The following is a 24738-nucleotide window of genomic DNA, read 5'->3' as shown; positions in this document are numbered from 1 at the left end:
TCCTTTGACAAGTTTATTGCATTTCTGAAAAGTGTTTGCAGAACATGAATAAAAAAAAATAATTAAAAATTGTGATAAAGATACCAAATTTGTACATTCCAAGTGTAACGGTATATTAACATGTATTTTTTATTAAATTATCTTAATTCACCTAAAATATCCAGTAATATTTACTGCTGAAGCAAAATCAATCCAACGAGCATCGGCACAATGATAAGAGACGTAATTTCGATTGAATTTTCCAAGGACCCTTTACATCGTTATCCGGAAACGAAGTGTGTTATAACATCGTCAAATCTGAAATCGATTTTGTCAAGTCATTGGGCATTTATTTTCACACAAGATCGTATGTAACATTATGCACATAGGAAAAATAATAGACCCCTGGTGCAATCTCTTTGAAAATTATATTTTCCTTTTTGATACAAGACGAAACAAGTCTACAGATTATGTTTGCTAACATCCGTTGGAAACAAAAACAATGTTTAGACCTAGTATTTCGTATATCCGGCCGTAAGGGCGTGATCACATGTTAGTCACATGTTTCACCTATGACCGAAAATGATTAGAACTTAACGACAAAAACAATTTTAATAAAAAAAAGGAAATAACTGGACTTTTGTTTCGTGTGAAATGTAACGCATAACAATAACGTTATTTTCTAACTTAATTATTACGAAGAACAAAACTAGAATGAAAATCATCTCTGATTTACCTGTTTGAACATCTCGCGAGAGTTCATATTTGCATATTGATATAAAGAATTCTGTTACAACAAAGCAGATTACATCATCTAAAATTTGCGTTACGAAATCGGAAATGAAAGTAACGCCAGTGTTCTTACACCTGCTACAGAAATACTTATAGTTCTCGGCATTTTCTTCTGACTATTCTTATTGGTCGATGTTCTTTATTATTTGAAAGCAAAAGTTACGAATTTGCCGGTGACGATTATCTATAAATCAGTCAGCATTATGCACTTCGGAAGCGAAAAGTAACGCGAGAAGCGACACAAAAATACGGTCGTATAATCTTTGAAATTTGTTAATTTCAATTTTTTTTCTAGGGAAGAGTAGCATACACTTGTATGTTGATAAAAATAAAGGCATCTTTAGATGTAGTTACAACTTTTCTTACAGAAATACACATTTTTATCACTTTTCTATCGTTATAGGAAACGAGCCCAATAGCAAATTATGGTCCATATATCTCTTTCAGGTTGCAGTTAAATTAATCAACAAAATTAAAGTGACTGAATGGGGACTTCATAATGGACATAATATACCAATGGAAATTATTCTCTTGAAAAAAGTTTCTCATGTTTCTGGATGTATTAAAATGTTAGATTGGTATGAAGTGAAAAACAATAGTGCTCACAGTTATGTTATAGTGATGGAACGACCAGAGCATGTTCAAGACTTATTTGACTATATCACAGAAAAGGGCGCTGTAAATGAAGAAACCAGCAAAGTGTTCTTTAGACAAATTGTAAAAACTCTTTATAGTGTTCATAGATCAGGTGTTGTACACCGAGACATTAAAGATGAAAATATTTTAGTGGATTTGAAAACTGGTGAACTGAAAATAATTGACTTTGGATCTGGTACATTGCTCAAAGATACAGTTTATGTGACCTTTGATGGTGAGCATCTTTAATAGATTGCATTTTGTTGTAGTGTTATAGGAATATTGAGTATTTGATTTAATACTAAAGTTCATCCACCTACACATTTTAATTGATCTCAACATGCTCAATATGGGAGATGCTAAGTATGCTTTACATTGGCTGGCAAATTCAGGGGTCGAAATTAGCACTGGTCCGATGGTCCTTGACCAGTAGAATTTGCGTCGGACCAGTAGATTGTGTCAGCTGGTGGTCCGGCGGACCAGTAGAAATTTGCCGATAAAAATCTCTGATTTAAAATCTCTGATTGCTTTGCAATCTCGGTTTGTTTACAAAAGAATTTACCTGCGACATCAATTACGGGGGATGCTACCGTATGTATTTCAGTTGATAAAGTTGTCAAAAAATAAACTCATAATAGATACCAGCACTCAATTTTGCATGTCATTTTTGCAGGACCAGTAGATTTGGAGCCGGACCAGTTGATTTTCAGTCCACTGGTCCAGCTGGCCAGTACACAAAAAAGCTTAAATTCGACCCCTGCTAGCAAAACATATCAATTACACAGTTGCTGCTGCTGAAAATATCAGCATAAATGATCACACATGTGTCTCAGCATAACTTGGCAATGATTCATATATTCAGTAGGGAAACATACATAGCATACATTGTTTACACAAAGTTAACAACTAGGTTTAAATTATAGTGCATAACAAGTTATGATATTGGGTTATTATACATGTATTGGTAGCATTAGCCAAAAAAATATGACTGGTTGCTATCAACCTATTATTAAATGCTTTTATAATTTGTAATAAGTCAACTGTAGAATTGATTATGTGGGACATTTTAAGTTGGTTCACAAGAACTCCTTGCATACCTGTGAACAGTCATGCATGTCAAAACATTTACCCGAGTTTTTTAAATCAATACTTTGGCTTATTAGATATGAATAAATGGGGTTATTAGTAAATTTTACTAACACAAATTACTTTAAGGGTATTAATATATTATAAATTGATCATCTGTCAGGCTTTCTTATGAATGAGTTGTGACATGAACACTTCACACATCACTTCATTTTAGGCAGTAAGAATTCAGTTGATTGATGACAAAAATTGAGACTAAAAATACATATAAAACTTAAATTCTGTATAGAAATGCATTAAAAAAGTTAAAGCTTAATTTTGATTGTTAATTCTGTATAGAAATGCATTAGAAAAGTTATTCTTAATTGTCATATCTTTATTTTTAAGGTACAAGAGTGTACAGTCCTCCTGAATGGATAAAACACCATCGGTACCATGGTAAATCAGCAACAGTGTGGTCACTGGGAATTTTATTATTTGACTTAGTTTGTGGAGATATTCCATTTGAACAAGATGAACAAATCATGAAAGCAGAAGTATCATTTAGGGGAAGATTATCACATGATGTGAAAGACTTAATAAAAAAGTGTTTAGCAATTCGTCCATCAGATAGGCCATCTTTTGAAGACATTTTAAATCATTCATGGTTAGCAACTCCACAGTTGCCAGTTGAGAAACTTAGTTTACATGGAAATAATAACAATAGTTCTTGCCAGCATGGAAATTCTGTAGACACTGTTTCAATGAGTAGCCAAGAAAGTGTGTGACGAAACCTTATAACAGAATAGATTTAGTCAATATTCTGTGCAACAGAAAAATGCAATAAACTAACTCATGTAACTCATTCCAATGCTCAGGGATTAATCAACATGATCAAACAATTTGCCAAAGTCAATCTTTTACAAAAATCTTCTCCTCTGAAACTACTGGGTCAAATTAAACCGAACGTAGCCACAATCATTATTAGGGTATATAGTTTAAAAAATGTGTGTGGTGGCCCAGCCAACCAACCAAGATGGCTGCCATAGCTAAAAATAGAACATGGGGGTAAAATGTAGATTTTGGCTTATAACTTTGAAACCAAAGCATTCAAAGCAAATCTTACAAGGGGACAACTTGTTTATCAAGTAAAAATCTATATGCCCTGAAATTTTCAGATGAATTGGACAACTGGTTGTTAGGTTGCTGCCCCTGGAAAATTTTGACAAAATGAATGCTTCCAAAATATTGTATGCGAACTTGAACATTTTTGTAAATAACAGTGAAATGAAAACTGAGACATTTCTGGATTATCAAAGAACTTAAATTATTTTCACAGAAATAAAGAAGTGTACAATTATTTAATTCCCAAAGCCGTTATACAATGATTTTCAAATTTTCATATAACATTTTGGAAGCAAACTTTACAAACAACTGACATTGGCAATTTTGTAATATGTCTTATTTCAAACGTTTTGATTGGTCTAACTGTTTGCTATTTTGTAATACCAAAGATTTTCTCCTGCCCAGACCATTGGTGTCAAAAAGTATTTTTAGCCAAAAAAGTCATTTACAACATTTTGGAAGCCCAGCGACGATATAATAGTCTTTCAAGATGTCATAATTGTTTGGACTAAATTACACAGTGCTTTCCAAAAATGATTTGAAATGTGGTTGTTGTCAGGATGAACGCTGAGCGTATAATATCAGACAAGATAAATGTTATCCATCATTGTCCATAAGCCAAAGATTGATAAAAAAAAATTGAGCTTGAAGTTGAAATTCTAAAACAATAACTAATCTGATGTCTCATATCGTATCACTATCATTCTGTGCTTTGTGACAAAATAGAAATAATATGACTAACCGCTTATATTTGGAATTGTTACAGTGTCCAAAACAAAATTAATAAAACACATGCAATATTTCATTTTCAATATTTTGTGCAAAGAACGCTATGATTACTACACTGTGACCAAATTTCAAATGACATAATGCAGCCTGTGACGTCAAGTATGAATCGCTGTAATTCAACGCAATATAGTTCGTTTGTTATTTGCTTTTTTATTGTAAATATTTTTATTTTTTCGTAATTACCGATAAACAGAATAAAGGACTTTTTGTTTTTGATACTGACTTTATCACTGTGAAATTTCAGGTTCGGGCTCACCTGATATAACACAGTGATAAAGTCAGTATCAAAAACAAAGAGTCCTTTATTCTGTATTTATTGGCTTATGCTTTGCAACATTATAGTATATTTACACTATTTTATGTATGATTTTGGTTATACTGTTGAGTTACTTTAGTATACATTTCAATGAATACAAATTTTGATTATTTAGAAGAATGAAATAAAGTGAACTTGGACTTGTGTATGCAAAAAAATGAATGCTCTAATTCAAAAAGATAATTAAGTTTGAAATAGAATTTAAAACATATAACACTTAGAAAAAATAATGTGCAAAGCCCATTAGGAATGATTAATCAAACAAAACAGAAATGTTAGATGGTCTATCTAATGAAACATGCTTGGTATAATTGGTTTTTATGGTGTAGTAAGATAGTACTATGATGTAAGATGGTCTATCTATTGAGTGTATATGTTGTGTACAAGTTATCATTTTGTTTAAATTATAATTTGTACAAAATTTGACCAAAATTCACTTATAACTTGTACATGTTGTACAACAGTTTTAAATACGAATTTTGGTGAAAAATGCAATGATTCACACAATAGAATTGTAATTAACTGACAACACACTAAACCTTATTAACATAATACACCGTTTATACACAACACTTACTACAAAAGGCAGGTTGATCTTTGAAATTTTTGAGAGAGAAAAAAGTAAACAAATAGGATTTTTTTCAAATTTTTAATACATAAACGTCTTTTTCTTAAAAAAAAATATCATTCAATAGTACTGCTTGATTAGTTCTTATCGTTATTTTGAGGTATTTTTTTTTTATTTAGAAACTTTGCAAACGATTACGGGGTATATTTGTAAAATTTCATATTTCATATTGTTGAAAAAAAACAATGATAAAAAAAGGCAAAACAACAACTGACATATTCCTGACTTTAGCATAGTCATATTCCTAACCAAACGGGGTGTTTAATCTTCTGGGATATTTATTTTGCCTAAAAGTCTGACTGAAGCAACTAAATACACATGTTTATTCACAGCAACGGTTCCTGAGCTTCAACGCTCACTATATGAAACAGTTAAAATGCCTGTAAAACAGGTCGTTATCGATTTGAGAGTCAAAAGATGGTTTGCAATACCTGATTCCATAAATCACTATATCACCTGCTCTAACAATTGATAAAGAACTACTTTTGAATTATGTAACTTAGGTTTACTTTCAGGTCATTTAGTACGTAGCAATTCAATAATGTGTATCAATGCTTTTTTCGCCAAAATCCGTATAAAAAATTATTGTACAAGTTATTTATATATAAGTGAATTTTTGTCCTATTTTGTACAAATTGTAATTTGTACAAGCACTTTTTGTACAAATTACAATTCGTACAAAGTCAAAATACAAATTATAATTTGTACAATATTTTTGTACTAATTATAATTTGTACAAAATGATAACTTGTACATAACATATATATATATATGACCAGTATGTACTATTATGTTGATGCAGTATATTAACAATTAGTAAATTTTATGATTCTGAAGTACAGTGTTTATTTTTAGACTTGACAATCGAATGATGTAATTGTTTTCTATTTGTGTTCATTGTTAAATTTTGGCAAGGTGATGCCATCTGTAACTTACATTTTAATTCACTTGTTAAAACCTTATGTATCAATGTTGATCCTCTTTCATGGTTTTTGTATTTGTATTTATAAAAAATCGAAAGTTTGATTTTTTTTGTTCAATCAATAATGAAAGTGAAATAGTGAAATAACAATACGCTTTTTGCAGCCAAAAAGGTTCAATTTTGTCAAATTGCGCTAAGAAACATTGATAATTAGTTATTCACTTGCAAGTGAATGAGTCGACCTCTTTAAATCTGTATTCATGTGAACTTCAATTTAACCCCTAGCTAGAGATTGACAACACATGCATTGTACGTGTACTCGTTAGTTAAAGAAAAAGAATTTCAACAATGTGAGTGAAACTACGGTAAATCGTTTGATTACTAATTCGATGCACATAAAATCATTCTTATACGGTTAAAAGCAATGAGAAACATCTATTTTTAGCTCACCTGGCCTAAAGGGCCAAGTGAGCTTTTCTCATCACTTGGTGTCCCTGGTCCGTCGTCTGTCGTCGTTAACTTTTACAAAAATCTTCTCCTCTGAAACTAATGGGCCAAATTTAACCAAACTTGACCACAATCATCATTGGGGTAACTAGTTTAAAAAATGTGTTCAGTGACCCGGTCAAAAACCAAGATGGCCTCTATGGCTAAAAATAGAACATAGGGGTTAAATGAAGATTTTGGCTTATAACTCTGAAACGAAAGCATTTAGAGCAAATCTGACATGGATTAATATTTTTTATCAAGTCAAGATTTATCAACAAACAGTAATAATGTTCAGCAAAATAAGATCTACAAATAAGTCAACATCACCAAAATTGTCAGTTGACCCCTTAAGGAGTTATTGCCGTTAATAGGCAATTTTTAACCATTTTTCTTAAATTTTTGTAATTGTTTCATGTGTTTACAAAAAACTTCTCCTCTGAAACTACTGGGCCAAATTAATCCAAACTTGGCCACAATCATCATTGGGGTATCTTGTTAAAAAAATGTGTGGCGTGATCCTGCCAACCAACCAAGATGGCCGCCATGGCTAAAAATAGAACATAGGGGTAAAATGTAGATTTTGGCTTATAACTCTAAAACCAAAGCATTTAGAGCAAATCTGTCAATGGGTAAAATTGTTTATCAGGTCAAGATTTATCTGTCCTGAAATTTTCAGGCAAATTGGACAACCTGTTGTTGGGTTGCTGCCCCTGAATTAGTAGTTTTAAGGAAATTTTGCAGATTTTGGTTATTATCTTGAATGTTATTATAGATAGAGATAAACTGTAAAGAGCAATAATGTTCAGCAAAGTAAGATCTACAAATAAATTAACATGACCAAAATTGTCAATTGACCCCTTAAGGAGTTATTGCCCTTTATAGTCAATTTTTAACAATTTTCATCAATTTTTGTAAATTTTTAGAAAATGTTTTCCACTGTAATTACTGTGCCAAGTTCATTATAGATAGAGATAATTGTAGCAACAAGAATGTTCAGTAAAGAAAAATCTACAAATACATCACCATCACCAAAACACAATTTTGTCATGAATTTATCTGTGTCCATTGTTTAATATGCACATAGACCAAGGTGAGCGACACAGGCTCTTGGGAGCCTCTAGTTATACATAAATTAGGCCGTTAGTTTTCTCGTTTGAATTGTTCTACATTTGTCATTTCAGGACCTTTTATAGCTAACTACGCGGTATGAGCTTTGCTCATTGTTGAAGGTCGTACGGTGACCTATAGTTGTTAATTTCTGTGTCACATGGTCTCTTGGCAATTGGCAATCATACCACATCTTTTTTTTTTTTTTATATTATATGCTCATAATATATTTGCTATGTAATAATGCTGTATGCATTGATAATTTTCTTGAAATAATCATAGATTTTTGTTAGATGTATCCATCTGATGAGTTCAGCCTTATTGTTGTCAATGTTTTTATTTGTTTTGATGCTTTATATGATTACAGGATATTTTCTAGTGTTTTATAACATCCTCTTGTGTTACACCAACCCGGGTACATGTTGTATGTAAGGTGTATAACACCCTCCTGTGTTACATCCACCAGAGTACATGTGGTATATTAGGTGTATAACATCTTCCTGTGTTACATCGACCCGGGTACATGTTGTATGTAAGGTGTATAACATCCTCCTGTGTTACATCAACCAGGGTACATGTGGTATATAAGGTGTATAACATCCTCCTGTGTTACATCGACCCGGGTTGATGTTGTATGTAAGGTGTATAACATCCTCCTGTGTTACATCAACCAGGGTACATGTTGTATGTAAGGTGTATAACATCCTCCTGTGTTACATCCACCAGGATACATATGGTATATAAGGTGTATAACATCCTCCTGTGTTACATCCACCAGGATACATGTGGTATATAAGGTGTATAACATCCTCCTGTGTTACATCGACCCGGGTTGATGTTGTATGTAAGGTGTATAACATCATCCTGTGTTACATCCACCAGGGTACATGTGGTATATAAGGTGTATAACATCCTCTGGTGTTATATCAACCAGGGTACATGTTGTATGTAAGGTGTATAACATCCTCCTGTGTTACATCAACCAGGGTACATGTGGTATATAAGGTGTATAACATCCTCCTGTGTTACATCGACCAGGATACATGTGGTATATAAGGTGTATAACATCCTCCTGTGTTACATCAACCAGGATACATGTTGTATGTAAGGTGTATAACATCCTCCTGTGTTACATCAACCGGGGTACATGTGGTATATAAGGTGTATAACATCCTCCTGTGTTACATCAACCGGGGTACATGTGGTATATAAGGTGTATAACATCCTCCTGTGTTACATCAACCGGGGTACATGTGGTATATAAGGTGTATAACATCCTCCTGTGTTACATCCACCAGGGTACATGTTGTATGTAAGGTGTATAACATCCTCCTGTGTTACATCCACCAGGGTACATGTTGTATGTAAGGTGTATAACATCCTCCTGTGTTACATCAACCGGGGTACATGTGGTATATAAGGTGTATAACATCCTCCTGTGTTACATCAACCAGGGTACATGTATGTAAGATGTATAACATCCTCCTGTGTTACATCAACCAGGATACATGTGGTATATAAGGTGTATAACATCCTCCTGTGTTACATCCACCTGGATACATGTGGTATATAAGGTGTATAACATCCTCCTGTGTTACATCAACCAGGGTACATGTTGTATGTAAGGTGTATAACATCCTCCTGTGTTACATCCACCAGGAAACATGTGGTATATTAGGTGTATAACATCCTCCTGTGTTACATCCACCAGGATACATGTGGTATATTAGGTGTATAACATCCTCCTGTGTTACATCAACCAGGGTACATGTGGTATATTAGGTGTATAACATCCTCATGTGTTACATCCACCAGGATACATGTGGTATATTAGGTGCATAACATCCTCCTGTGTTACATCCACCAGGAAACATGTGGTATATTAGGTGTATAACATCCTCCTGTGTTACATCCACCAGGATACATGTGGTATATAAGGTGTATAACATCCACCTGTGTTACATCAACCCGGGTACATGTTGTATGTAAGGTGTATAACATCCTCCAGTGTTACATCAACCAGGATACATGTGGTATATAAGGTGTATAACATCCTCCTGTGTAACATCAACCAGGGTAGATGTGGTATTTAAGGTGTATAACATCCTCCTGTGTTACATCAACCAGAGTACATGTTGTATGTAAGGTGTATAACATCCTCCTGTGTTACATCAACCAGGGTACATGTGGTATTTAAGGTGTATAACATCCTCCTGTGTTACATCAACCAGGGTACATGTGGTATTTAAGGTGTATAACGTCCTCCTGTGTTACATCAACCAGGGTACATGTTGTATGAAAGGTGTATAACATCCTCCTGTGTTACATCCCCCTGGGTACATGTGGTATATTAGGTGTATAACATCCTCCTGTGTTACATCCACCAAGATATATGTGGTATATTAGGTGTATAAGATCATCCTGTGTTACATCAACCCGGGTACATGTTGTATGTAAGGTGTATAACATCCTCCTGTGTTACATCAACCAGGGTACATGTGGTATTTAAGGTGTATAACATCCTCCTGTGTTACATCAACCAGGGTACATGTGGTATATAAGGTGTATAACATCCTCCTGTGTTACATCCACCAGGATACATGTGGTATATAAGGTGTATAACATCCTCCTGTGTTGCATAAACTAGGGTACATGTGGTATATAAGGTGTATAACATCCTCCTGTCTTATATCCACCAGAGTACATGTGGTATATTAGGTGTATAACATCCTCCTGTGTTACATCAACCGGGGTACATGTGGTATATAAGGTGTATAACATCCTCCAGGATACATGTGGTATATAGGGTGTATAACATCATCTTGTGTTGCATAAACTAGGGTGCATGTGGTATATAAGGTGTATAACATCCTCCTGTGTTACATCCCCCAGAGTACATGTGGTATATTAGGTGTATAACATCCTCCTGTGTTACATCCACCAGGATACATGTGGTATATTAGGTGTATAACATCCTCCTGTGTTACATCCACCAGGATACATGTGGTATATTAGGTGTATAACATCCTCCCGTGTTACATCAACCAGGGTACATGTGGTATATTAGGTGTATAACATCCTCCTGTGTTACATCCACCAGGATACATGTGGTATATTAGGTGTATAACATCCTCCTGTGTTACATCCACCAGGATACATGTGGTATATTAGGTGTATAACATCCTCCTGTGTTACATCATCCCGGGTACATGTTGTATGTAAGGTGTATAACATCCTCCAGTGTTACATCAACCAGGATACATGTGGTATATAAGGTGTATAACATCCTCCTGTGTTACATCAACCAGGGTACATGTGGTATTTAAGGTGTATAACATCCTCCTGTGTTACATCAACTAGAGTACATGCTGTATGTAAGGTGTATAACATCCTCCTGTGTTACATCAACCAGGGTACATGTGGTATATAAGGTGTATAACATCCTCCAGTGTTACATCAACCAGGATACATGTGGTATATAAGGTGTATAACATCCTCCTGTGTTACATCAACCAGGGTACATGTGGTATATTAGGTGTATATCATCCTCCAGTGTTACATCAACCATGATACATGTGGTATATAAGGTGCATAACATCCTCCTGTGGTACATCGACCAGGATACATGTGGTATATAAGGTGTATAACATCCTCCTGTGTTACATCAACCAGGATACATGTGGTATATAAGGTGTATAACATCCTCCTGTGTTACATCAACCAGGGTACATGTGGTATATTAGGTGTATAACATCCTCCAGTGTTACATCAACCATAATAATAGAAATCTATGAAATTTTGACACAAGGTTTATGACCACAAAAGAACGGTTGGGATTGATTTTGGGAGTTTTGGTTTCAACAGTTTAGGAATTAGGGGCCAAAAAAGGGCCCAAATAAGCATTATTCTTGGTTTTCGCACAATAACTTTAGTTTAAGTAAATAGAAATCTATGAAATTTAAACACAAGGTTTATGACCATAAAAGGAAGGTTGGTATTGATTTTGGGAGTTTTGGTCCCAACAGAATAAGGGGCTCAAAGGGTCCAAAATTAAACTTTGTTTGATTTCATCAAAATTGAATAATTGGGGTTCTTTGATATGCCGAATCTAACTGTCATGACTGTGTATGTAGATTCTTAACTTTTGGTCCTGTTTTCAAATTGGTCTACATTAAGGTCCAAAGGGTCCAAAATTAAACTTAGTTTGATTTTGACAAAAAATGAATCAGTTAGGTTCTTTGATATGCTGAATCTAAAAATGTACTTAGATTCTTGATTATTGGCCCAGTTTTCAAGTTGGTCCAAATCGGGGTCCAAAATTAAACTTTGTTTGATTTCATCAAAAATTGAATAAATGGGGTTCTTTGATATACCAAATCTAACTGTGTATGTAGATTCTTCATTTTTGGTCCTGTTTTCAAATTGGTCTACACTAAAGTCCAAAGGCCTCCATGGCTAAAAATAGAACATGGGGTAAAATGCAGTTTTTGGCTTATAACTCAAAAACCAAAGCATTAAGAGCAAATCTGACAGGAAGTAAAATTGTTGATCAGGTCACGATCTATCTGCCCTGGAATTTTCAGATGAATCGGATAATGGGTTGTTAGGTTGCTGTCCCTGAATTGGTAATTTTGAGAAAATTTTGCTGTTCTTTTTGTTATTATCTTGAACGTTTTAGATTGAGGTTAAAAGTTTAGGTAGTGTGCCCCTACCACCTCCCTCCTTTAATTTATCAAAAGTTCCCTACGGCAAAGCTTTTGTCAACAATAAGTACAGAGGTTGTTTGGACCCAACAACCAAGATGGGTCCAAAGTATTTTAACGTTTTTAATTCAGGTGCCAATTTGGGGTAGGGTGACCCTACCACTTCCCCTCTTTAATTTATAAAAAAAATCCCTGTGGCAAAGGTTTTGTCCACATAAGGTACAACTGATAGGTTATTGCATAAGGTTGCATGAACTAAAAGACCCGGGTGGGTTAAGTTATGGAACGTTTTTCAATTGAGGTCCAAAGTTGGGGTAGGGTGTCCATAGCAACTCCCTTCTTTAATTCATTTAAAATTCCCGACGACAAAGGTACAAAAGATAGGCAATTGCTTAAGGTTATCTGGACTTTAAGACCCGGGTGGGTAAATTCAAGGAACTTTTTTAATTGATGTCCAAAGGTGGGGTAGGCTGATTTTTCCATTCTCTTTTTTAATTCATACAAAACTCCCTACGGCTAAGCTTTTATCCACATTAGGTACAAATGATAGGCAAAAAAAGGTTTCCTGGACCTAAAGACCCAGGTGAGTTAATTATATATAAGCTATGGAAATATTTTGATTGAGGTCCAAAGTTAAAAGAATACATGCTCTGAGAATACATGTCAGTTTTCCAAATCCCATGTACAGAATGAGGATAAATCATGGATATCTATATATTAATAGATCAAAAAAAGAGGGACGAAATATACCAGACGGACAGTCAAACTGCCAACGAGGTTCACGTTTTGTTTTTCTTATTTTAATTGCTTCACGGGAATATAATATACGAATTTTTCATATTTAGAGAGCTTATATTTTTCTGCATTTTTTAAACTCGTCTATAAATAAAACTAAAACACTAGTAATGGTGTTCATTTATGTCTTTTGAAATATATTGTGCAAAATAAAGAAAATAAAGATTGGTTTCCTGTTTGGTTTCCTGTCACGTAAACGGTGAATCAAAATGTATTAATTTTTTCTTGAAAAACTCAATTGTTCCATTAATACTATTCTAACACCAACACAACCCACAGAATAAAAGTTAAAGTTTTAGAACTTATAAAAAAGGATAAAAAAAAGAAACCAAAGACCGAATACCAAATTATGGTCCATATATATATCAAATCTGTTAACAACAATACAATGTTTTCATTTTTCAAATATAAACATTTTAAGTAATGTGTTTTATATTTTCATTTCTATTAATTTTTAACAAAGAGGATATATATGTCTAAGAAACAAACGTTTTCTACTATGAAATTTGTTGTAAAAGTTAAAAAGTTAAAAACAAAATTCTTTATTTTATACTTACAGGTAGACCATCACTTTTCCTTGTGCCTCCATAAACTGTTCCAAAACCACCACTTCCCAGCTGTGCACCAACATGATATGTTTTATTGAGCTCTTTTTTTCCTTTTACTGAAAAAAACAAGAGAGACATATAAAAATATGAGTCTAACATAATGCATAAACAACAAAGTAACGTGGAATCAAGTAAAGATGTAATGTACTAACTCGCCATATTTCACTTCAATTTAGAAAAGTAAAATCAAACTTACTTTGCTTTTTCTTCCCAACATGATGATATTTGAATATATCACTTATTTATCATTCAATATAGCCTTAAAGTACTAGGTATTCACTAAGCAAATCTCAAAAAGACATCCCTGTTGACACGACAGAATATACAAATGTTATGAGTTTCTGAAGTTGTGTGTATAGTATAAATGTTAACTATCAATGTGCTATAATCAGGACACAATTCATGCGCTAAGGCACATCCCACTTGGAGAGATGCCAGATTTGTGTTTTGAAAAAGTCTGTTGAAATATTTAATAATTTATATGATGACAATTTCTTACAAAATGCTGAATTTACTATCCCGAGCTTTGAAAAATATAATAAGCGAGGTGTAAGTAATATAAAATTGAATGCAGACAGAGAACTATATTGCGTTGTAGTGATTTGTCTGATTGAATATGTTATAAATCTGTCCGGCTGCCAAATAATAGCTTGCCGCTATTTTTTTACCTACTGTAATATTGATATTTATAGACTATCGTTGATCATCTCAACGAGATTGATTTTCTCGCTTGAGCCGGGACGGCAATCGAGTTGAGATGACCAATGATAATCTGTTTATCGCTATTTTACCTGTGACGACGTTGTCAATAATAATAATAATAATAATAATAAATTCTTTATTTAAAGAGGGTAAACTCAGTTAGTTACAATAAACTAATCTTCCCTGAGGCCCTCACATACAAATTACAATACAATCAAAACAGATATTTACACATAGTTAATTTACACTCATGTAGTGCAATGCATTGTTAAGAACATAAGATATAATGCTGTTTAAGATGTATACATGTAGTCAAAAAATCAAATGAAAATAATAAAAAATAAAAAAATATACAAATACATTGTAGCAAACATTTCTTATCAGTGTTGTGTTAGGTACTTCTTGATACTTTGCTTAAAAGTAAGTGTTTTGAGCTTTACGCATTGTGTGTGGTAGTCCATTCCATAATACTGATCCAGAATAAGCAAAGGATTTCTTAAATAGTTCAGCTTTTGGCTTAGGAACTATCAGATTACCTTGAGTGACACCTCTTAAGGAGTAAGGATTATTATCTGATTTCAGTTTAAACTTTTGAACTAGGTACATTGGTGCTTCCATACGCATACATTTATATAGAAGTAAATATTTGTGGTATTTCATTCTATTGTCAACTGTCATCCACCCAAGTTTTTAAGGGGGCTGAGGGGGATAAAGGATCTGCATCTAGAATCAATCTTGCTGCCCTTTTTTGGAGTTTTAAAATTATTGTTATCCCTTCATTTTTACATTCACCCCAAATAATACAGCAGTAGTCAATTAAGGGAAGAATATACCCATTGTAATATGTTTTCCTTGCATTTATATCTAAAAATTTCTTTATTTTTAATTTCATGTCAATTTCGTTAGCAATGCCACGTGCCTGCTTAGTATGATATGAAAAATTATCACAAAAAAAGATCAAAGGAAAAATGCACAAAATAGCGATAAATGTCTTTATATGAGGTAGTTTTTGATAATTCATATACTAGAAGAGAAAACAAAACACATAATAGCATAAATTTGATTTATTTTTCTCTTTTATCACTACACTGAGCAAGCTAAAAAACAAAAGTACAAAATTTCATAACAAACGCATAGTATTCCACTTTTTATCACAACTTTGTAACCACATAAGATTTTATATTGCAACAACCAGTAAAAGAAAGATAAATAAATTGTCTATAACACTGAACCAATAATGTCGTTTATATTAAGTTCACTTATTAACTATCAATTGATAAAAACAGCGCAATTTAAGTTGTTAAAAAATTGAAAACAAAATCTTTAATAATTTAATGTGTGGGAAGTTAATTTATGTGTCAGTAGATGTTTCCTGGATAGTTGTGTCATCGACAACATGTAAATATTTTATATGTAGTAGGTATATAAATATCAACCACACAATAATCGCTTTTTTCCTTTTTCAGTGTTCATCAAAGAGATATATGCCATAACTAAGTAATAGGTTGTCTATCAATAATATCACTAACCTGATGACATTATAATCATGATAATAGTCTCATCACTTGCTATCAATGTTAACATCCTAAAATAAAAAAATTCTTCAATTCATAGCAACTCAATAAAATTTTCTTTTGTATTTTTATCAGTTAATTAAAAATAAAAAGAATTGTCTTCTTCATGTTCTTATTTGATCCACATTATGGTATTACAAACAAATATGAATTTCACAAGAATCAAAGTTTAAAATTAGCAAGTTGTATTTAAAATTACGTAAACATATTCATGAAACTTTATGACATTTATAAAATCATGCACATTTTTACAGTGTTCTCCACAAAAGATGCATTTAGCATCAAGGTATTATGGAAACTGGAAATGCTATCTTGCTTCGCTTCTAAAAATTATATCATCATCCAAAACATAATCCATAAGAAAACCATTTCAGATAGTGTCACATAAAGGCCTGGGGAGAACACTATAAATTATTTGCTATACATTTTGTAATTTGTTGGTTATACTATTGTTGACAATTATGACATAACCAAAATCGCTATTAAAATGGGATGTAAAAAATTAACAACACACATTAAAAAAAAAAAAGAGAAAGTAAATAAAATTTATCAATTCTGGCCATACTTTATTTGTTTGGAAATCAGAGAACCCCGACATTTGACAGGTTGCTGGCAATTAATATTTGAATTAGTCATGTTACACATACACATTATAGAAATAGTATTCCTACACCAAACATAGTGCCATTTCTGGTCCTTTAATACCTGCACCCTCTATGAGATGCTAATACTAATACACAAATGTGGAAGTGAACAACAACAAAAATACCATTAAATGCATAATTAGTTAAAAAAAAATGGTCTTATCTATACTACGCCGCATTTTTGCGCCTGACCCAAGTCAGGAGCCTCTGGCCTTTGTTAGTCTTGTATTATTTTAATTTTAGTTTCTTGTGTACAATTTGGAAATTAGGAATTTCTCGCTACATTGAAGACCTGTTGGTGACCTTCTGCTGTTTTTTTTTCTATGGTCGGGTTATTGTCTCTTTGGCACATTCCCCATTTCCATTCTCCATCATGTACAACATTCTTTTAAATATGTCTCTATGTTCACAATGACTGAGGCTGCATGGACTAATAATCTAAGGTGGCCTGTTGCTATTAGTTTTTAACAAACAGATTTAATCAAATGATCACCATTACTATTACAACTTAGTTTTATACACAGTCTTGTCCCTTTTGAAATGAAAATGAAAGTAGAATCCCGCGGAATCTCGTTTTGAAAATTCTTAGGGGAAGGTCTAAAACGCGGAAGTGAAAAATTGGTGTATTATAACTAATATCTCTGGAACCGCTAAAGCTAGATTGATAAATAAAACTGATTTTGAAAGCTAATGTAATAGACTATCAGATAAAATTAAAATATAGTATATTTTAACATGACTTTTTACCGAAAAGTTGACCGGAAGTCTTTCTTAGCGTGACTCTGGCAACACATTTTTGAACATTAAAACTTAAATTCACGAAAAAGCATATAACCCGGTCAAAATCTGTCAATTGATTCTTAAAGACAATTTAATGACAAATAACATCATATAAAGAAAAATATGAATACATTACGTAAAAAGGGTAAAAAGTTGATCGGAAGTCACCCTTGTATAGAAATGATGAAGTCAAATTTTCAACTTTGAACTAAAATTCACAAAAAAATTAAAAAGCCCGGTCAAAATCAAGAACATGACTCTGTAAAACAATTTAATGACAAATAATACGATATAAAAAGAAATATAAATACATTACGTAAAAAGGGTAAAAAGTTGACCGGAAGTCCCCCTTGTATATTAATGATGAAGTTAAATTTTCCACTTTGACCTAAAATTCCTAAACTATTGGGACCAAAACTCCCAAAATCAATCCCAACCTTCCTTTTGTGGTCATAAACATTGTGTTCAAATTTCATAGATTTCTATTTGCTTATACTAATGTTATAGTGCAAAAACCATGCCTCTTCAGACGACAACGACGATGACGACGCCAACGTCATACCAAATTTTTGCAGTCGTATAAAAAATGTAATTCAGGGCAATAATTCATGTAAGGAGACATCTGATAATTATGGCGGACATAGAAAGAACTTGACATTGTGAACATTTTTGTTAATGTCAGATTTTCAAGATACAATAAAATAAATGCATTTACCCTTCTGTCCTATTCCTATCCATGGCTGTCATGTTGATTGGTTGACAAGAAGGAAGGAACAAAATGCACAAACTTATATATTCTAGGTAACCTAAGGATCATGCAGCTAAAGTTTGGTAGATATTGGTTCAGGGTTTTATAAGAGCTTTTTATAATCATTTACGACGATAAACACCAGGAAAATGAGGTCAAGGTCAGATAACACCAACCTGATGAACATATACACCTTACAGTCATTTGATACACCAAATATAGTAAACCAATATCATACAGTATTAGAAAAACCATGGAAGTATTGTCAATATAATACTTCCATGGAAAAAAAACACACAAAAACTTAACTATAACCACGGAACCATAAAAATGAGGTCAAGGTGAGATGACACCTACCAGTTGGACATGTACAACTTACAGACATTCCAAACACCAAATATAGAAGACGTAGTGCTTATAGCATCTAGACTTAACCATTAACCCTTAACCTTGTTCACTGATCCATGAAATGAGGTATGTGAAGTGGAAACTGTCTGCCGGCCATGAAAATTGCAAAGTATGCACATACCAAATACAGTTATCCTATTACTCATAATACTTAAAATCTTTTTTTTTTTTTAAGTAGTCACTGAACCAAGAAAATGAAGTCAAGGACAATAGATATAAGAAGATGTGGTATGAGTGCCATTGAGACAACTCTCCATCCAAGTCACAATTTATAAAAGTAAATCATTATAGGTCAAGGTACAGTCTTCAACACTGAGACTAGGCTCACCCGAACAGCAGCCTATAAAGGGCCCAAGTAATTACTAGTTTTAAACCATTCAAACAGGGGAAAAAACGGTCTAATCTGTATAAAAACAAGAAACGAGAAATACTTATGAACCACATTAACAGACGACAACCACTGAACATCAGATTCCTGACTTAGGACAGGTGCAAACAATTACAGTGGGATAAAATGCACATATGACAGAAGGGAACTTCATAACATATTAAAGGCATCTATATACAAAGTATGAAGGATCCAGGTCTTTTACCTTCTGCAATATAAAGCTTTTAAGATGTTAGCTAATTACGCCACCGCCGCCAGACCAATATCCCTATGTCGATCTTTCTGCAACAGAAATCACAGGCTCAACAAAAACAAGAATCAGTTTGAAAGGATTGAAGAATAAATGTAAAATAAGGCAAATGAGAAAACCAACAAAACGGACTCATTTATGTTTTATTAAATGCTTAGCGAGAGTTGTATTATTTTTAGGACTTTTAAATGATCAGCACATGTCATTATTTAAAAAATCTGGAATCTTGGATTCCCCTTTTTCCATAATAAAATAAAGAATACGCACACAAAAACAGTTTATAACATACATCATCCAGCCTCAAGCCAAATAAAAATATATGTGTGGTTCCAGTAACCCTACCGTCCCTACTTTTTTGGCTTAAAAATAGCCTACCCTAAACATTTTATTGTTATTTTTCGTTAAGCACTGTTAAAGTCAGAATGTTGCTCCCATAGACTCAATGTAAAAAATAAACATCAAATAAAAAAAAATCCCTACCTACCTACCCTAACTATTTTTCAGATGTAACTGGAACCACACATACTTTTTTATTTGGCCTCATATAACTAGAGGCTCTAAAGAGCCTGTGTCGCTCACCTTGGTCTATGTGAATATTAAACAAAGGACGCAGATGGATTCATGACAAAATTGTGTTTTTGTGATGGTGATGTGTTTGTACATCTTACTTTACTGAACATTCTTACTGCTTACAATTATCTCTATTTATAATGAACTTGGCCCAGTAGTTTCAGAGGAGAAGATTTTTGTAAAAGATAAATAAGATTTACGAAAAATGGTTGAAAATTGACTATAAAGGGCAATAACTCCTAAAGGGGTTAACTGACCATTTCAATCATGTTGACTTATTTGTAAATCTTACTTTTCCCAACATTATTGCTGTTTACAGTTTATCTCTATCTATAATAATATTCAAGATAATAACCAAAAACAGCAAAATTTCCTTAAAGTTACCAATTCAGGGGCAGCAACCCGACAACAGGTTGTCCGATTCATCTGAAAATTTCAGGGCAGATAGATCTTGAACTGATAATCAATTTTATTCCATATCAGATTAGCTCTAAATGCTTTGGTTTTTGAGTCATAAGCCAAAAACTGCATTTTACCCCTATGTTCTATTTTTAGCTGTGGTGGCCATCTTGGTTGGTTGGCCGGGTCACGTCACACATTTTTTAAACTAGATACCCTAATGATGATTGTGGACAAGTTTGGTTAAATTTGTCTCAGTAGTTTCAGAGGAGAAGATTTTTGTACAAGATAACAAAACTTCACGAAAAATTGACAAAAAATGACTATAAAGGGCAATAACTCCTTAAGGGGTCAACTGACCATTTTTACCTGTATCGGTAAATAATTTAGTGGAAAAAGTCACTTTTATAGGCACACGAGAATTCATGAAATTTACAAAAGTGGTGTACATGTGTTGAGTGAAGGATTAAGTGACAATAGATACACGAGAAATCATGAATGTTATGATCTTTACAAGTGTGGTATGCGAAAATTCATACACCTTTCATGACCTTTATACAAGTATGTCCTTCCGATAACGTTCATATAACACTGGTACTCAATTTTGGTAGGAGTATGTCCTTCGGATACATTCATTTAACACTTATACTAAGTTTTTGTAGGAGTATGTCCTTCCGATAATATTCATATAACACTAGTACGAAGTTTTTGTATGAAATGTCCTTCCGATAACGTTCATATAACTCTGGTACTCAATTTTTGTGGGAATATGTTATTCCGATACATTCATTTACTAAGTTTTTGTAGGAGTACGTCCTTCCGATAACGTTCATATAACACTGGTACTAAGTTTTTGTATTAGTATGTCCTTCCGATAACGTTCTAAAAAGACTTGAACTTACTTATTCTTGGGCTAGACCCAAACAAAACGTACATATAGCACTTTTACTGCCTACTAGAGGTATATGGTAGTATCATGTTTTTTTTTAAATTATTTGATGCCGTGGGATTGGGATTTTTAGCTTTAATGTAAACCATGTCCGGTTTTAACTTGTATTTACAGCAAAGATAGCCAGTTTTGTGTTCTGTAATATACTGTAACAGTTTAATTTTACATGTCCGGTAGCATCGTTACTTCTCAAAACATCTTCCGAACAATATCTGGACATCGGTGTCGTGGGCATGTACAATTGCCAAACCACACATGAACGTTCTTCGTAGATCTATTCCAACTTGAAGTCTATTTGAGTCTACGACAAGCAGAACATAATATTTTATACCATTGAATATTGAAGCCATATAGTCATGAAGATCGATTACTTGATTGGTGTTCCGTTAACGTAGCCGCAAAACAAAAACTCGAGAGCTACTTTTGAATATTTCTACAATTTTAAGTAGTTTTCAACTCACAAACACAATAATATTTTCAACATTTATTAAAATAATTTTTTTTTACATTTTTTTATGTGTTACATTTTTGTTTTTCGTTCAATTTTTGTGCATAAAGAAGGCCGTTAGTTTTTTTGTTTGAATTGTTTTACATTGTCATTTCGGGGCCTTTTATAACTGACTATGCGGTATGGGCTTTGCTCATTGTTGAAGGCCGTACGATGACCTATAGTTGATAATTTTTGTGTTATTTTGGTCTCTTGTGCAGAGTTGTCTCATTGACAATCATAACACATCTTCTTTTTTATATTTATATGAGTATATTAAATAAACATGTTTATACCAAGCTAAGTCAGTTTATATATTGTTTTTCGTCTGACTATACAAAAGGCGAGGAGAGTTACTTTGATAGATCAGGTTGACTGATAAGCTGTCTATATAAAGTAATGGGACAATGCATGGCATGAAGACATCACCAAATCACCGTATGCAATACTCAAAAAGGCATCCAGAGCTTACCATATAGTCATCAACTACCCACCAACAGGCCGTGAACTTTGGTTGGCTCTTAACTCAAATCCAAGAGCACAACAAAATGTCAAAATATTCTATTCAAACTGGGTGACCTGTGAGAAAAACATTGAAATTTTCCAAAGAAATACACACACCCCTCAACTTTTAATAAGGAGATTTGGTATTAATGCAAATGAGTCAACTATCCACAGGGGCTTGTTTAGTATAGGATAGCAATCGCCATTGACAGTAAAACCTCGTCTGACCCACTAAACAAGCCCCTGTGAACTATCCCACAAAGTTCAAATGTAGAGGATGTGAGCAATTATATAAAGGCAACCATATAATCTTTAACAATGAAAAAAACATACGGTATTGTCGGCTACAATAGTTCATGAATTGAAAAATATGAAACAGTTCAATTGAGAAAAATAACGGCCTATTTTAAAACAACATGAATTACGAAAAACACATATAAAAGACATCAACAAACGACAACCACTGAACTACATGCTCCTGAGTTGGAGCAGGCACATGCAATATATTGTGGCGTTTAACATGCTTGTAAACAGCTGGGACAGTTTTGTTACAGCACAGCATAAGAACAAACTATACAAATCATAAAATATTCAGAATCTTTTCACTAATTCATTATGATCTCTTATATATGGAGAAAGAATAAAAAAAAACCTAACAATTCCAGGATTTTATTGTGAGCCTGTGCATGTATGGCGACACATGTCACCATCCTTATATATTTTTTAGATAAATTGCTTCAAAGTTGACCGATATGCATAGAATTTGGCAGAAAAAGGATGACATTACTTAATATAGAGTAACGTTTTTTTTATTTCCCCTGTCTGGTTTCGTAAATTTCCTATCAATTCTAACTGATTTAGTTTTATTTCCAACTAACAGGGTGGATCTGAGATTCAGCTTTCAAAATTTCATTGGGTGAACAGTGATTTTCAAGTACAATTTGAATTGATTGATTTGAGGTTGCAAAATGTCCGGTGGCAAATATTTCAGGCATGTTCAGGACCATACAATACATTTTGAAATTATTGTGTAAAAAAACCCCACACATTTATAGATCTAATGCAGCCATCAAAAAGGTTACAAAAAACATCCCATCAGTTGTAAAAGTGAAAGATAAAATAATACATGTTTTAATGTAGTATATTCTCTGTATATGATGTAAACGTTTGGGTAGTGTGCATAGTTGCAGACAAACCTTGCAAATTGTATGTATTAAATTTAAGTTCAATTAACATTCTGTCGTTGCTTAACGTCCAGTGGCAAATATTTCATGCATATTCAGGACGATACCAATTGTGTACTAACTTTTATGGTGATAAGTATTGTGTAAAAGTTTCATAACATTTTGTTGAGGCAAACTAAAGAAAGAAATACAAAACAAAAAATTCAGCAACTTTTTTCCTCTATAAAGAGGCATTGCATAGAACAGTGAAAGTGACACCACCAAAATTCAAAGTTGATCTGTATTTGGTGGTTTTAAGCATTGTGTATAATTTTAATAACATCTGGTAAAGACAAACTAAAGTTAGAGAACATAAACGGAAAATTCAGCAATTTTTCTATCTGTAAAGGGGCATAACTCTTGGACGGTTAAAGTGACACCACCAAAATTCAAACTAAGTCTGTGTTTTATGGTAATAAGCAATGTGATTAAGTTTCATAACATTTGGTTGAGGCAAACTAAAGATAGAGAACAGAAACCAACTTTGGGACGTACTGAAGGACGGACAAGGGTAAACCTTAATGCCGCCTCCGCCACTGCGGGGGCATAACAATGTGTAAATATAGCAATTGATTAAATTAGGCAAAATTCAATGAATGGTCATTGCACATGGTTGTCATAAAGGTTTGAGAATCAAAACAGTATATAATAGTTAGGACCAGCAAATTGTCCTCAAGGCCACAAGGAAAATATGTTTTGAGAACCATAAAAAAAATCGATTATTCTGCCGTATACAAATAATAATCAGTTAGGTTTTTAAAAATAATAATAATAGACAAGCTGTCCTTTTCCACCATATACAATAGAAACATTGACAAATTCTTGCACAATTTAATGTAGATCGTTGGTATATTTTTCCTCAGATAGAACATGTAGAATTTGTATGCCCCCACCGTAGCAAAGGGGGCATTAAGTTGTACCCTTGTCCGTAAGTACGTCCGTTCCAGAGTTATACCATAAAAAGTGCTGACTTTTTTGTTTCCGTTCTCTAACTTAAGTTCATGAAGTTTGCCACAACCAACTGTTTTGAAACTTATACACAATGCTTATTTCCATAAAATTCAGAACAGTTAGAATGTTATTGGTTTAACATGTACTGTCAATTAGTTATGCCCCTTATAAATTGGAAAAAATGCTGAATTTTCCGTTTCCGTTCTC

At 33.3% G+C, this 24738-nt stretch overlaps 1 protein-coding gene and 1 long non-coding RNA gene across 2 annotated transcripts; one reads left to right on the top strand and one right to left on the bottom strand.

Annotated features, from left to right (window-relative positions):
- Positions 1-1039: 1039 nt before the first annotated feature.
- On the top strand, positions 1040-6356 carry LOC134702749 (serine/threonine-protein kinase pim-1-like; the record flags this gene model as incomplete). Its single annotated transcript, XM_063563415.1, has 2 exons — positions 1040-1642; positions 2881-6356. Coding segments are annotated over 2 exons (983 nt in total), but the record flags the coding sequence as incomplete, so codon positions are not given.
- A 7521-nt stretch (positions 6357-13877) lies between these two features.
- Positions 13878-17440, bottom strand: LOC134702748 (uncharacterized). The gene is made up of 3 exons (XR_010104542.1): positions 17368-17440; positions 16186-16241; positions 13878-14010 (listed from the first exon to the last, which is right to left on the bottom strand). It is a non-coding gene; the product is annotated as an uncharacterized LOC134702748 (long non-coding RNA).
- Between the last annotated feature and the right edge of the window lie 7298 nt (positions 17441-24738).

The sequence above is a fragment of the Mytilus trossulus genome, unplaced genomic scaffold (genome assembly GCF_036588685.1).
Source record: "Mytilus trossulus isolate FHL-02 unplaced genomic scaffold, PNRI_Mtr1.1.1.hap1 h1tg000678l__unscaffolded, whole genome shotgun sequence".
Lineage (NCBI taxonomy): Eukaryota > Metazoa > Mollusca > Bivalvia > Mytilida > Mytilidae > Mytilus > Mytilus trossulus.
This window is presented reverse-complemented; position numbering and strand designations above follow the sequence as displayed.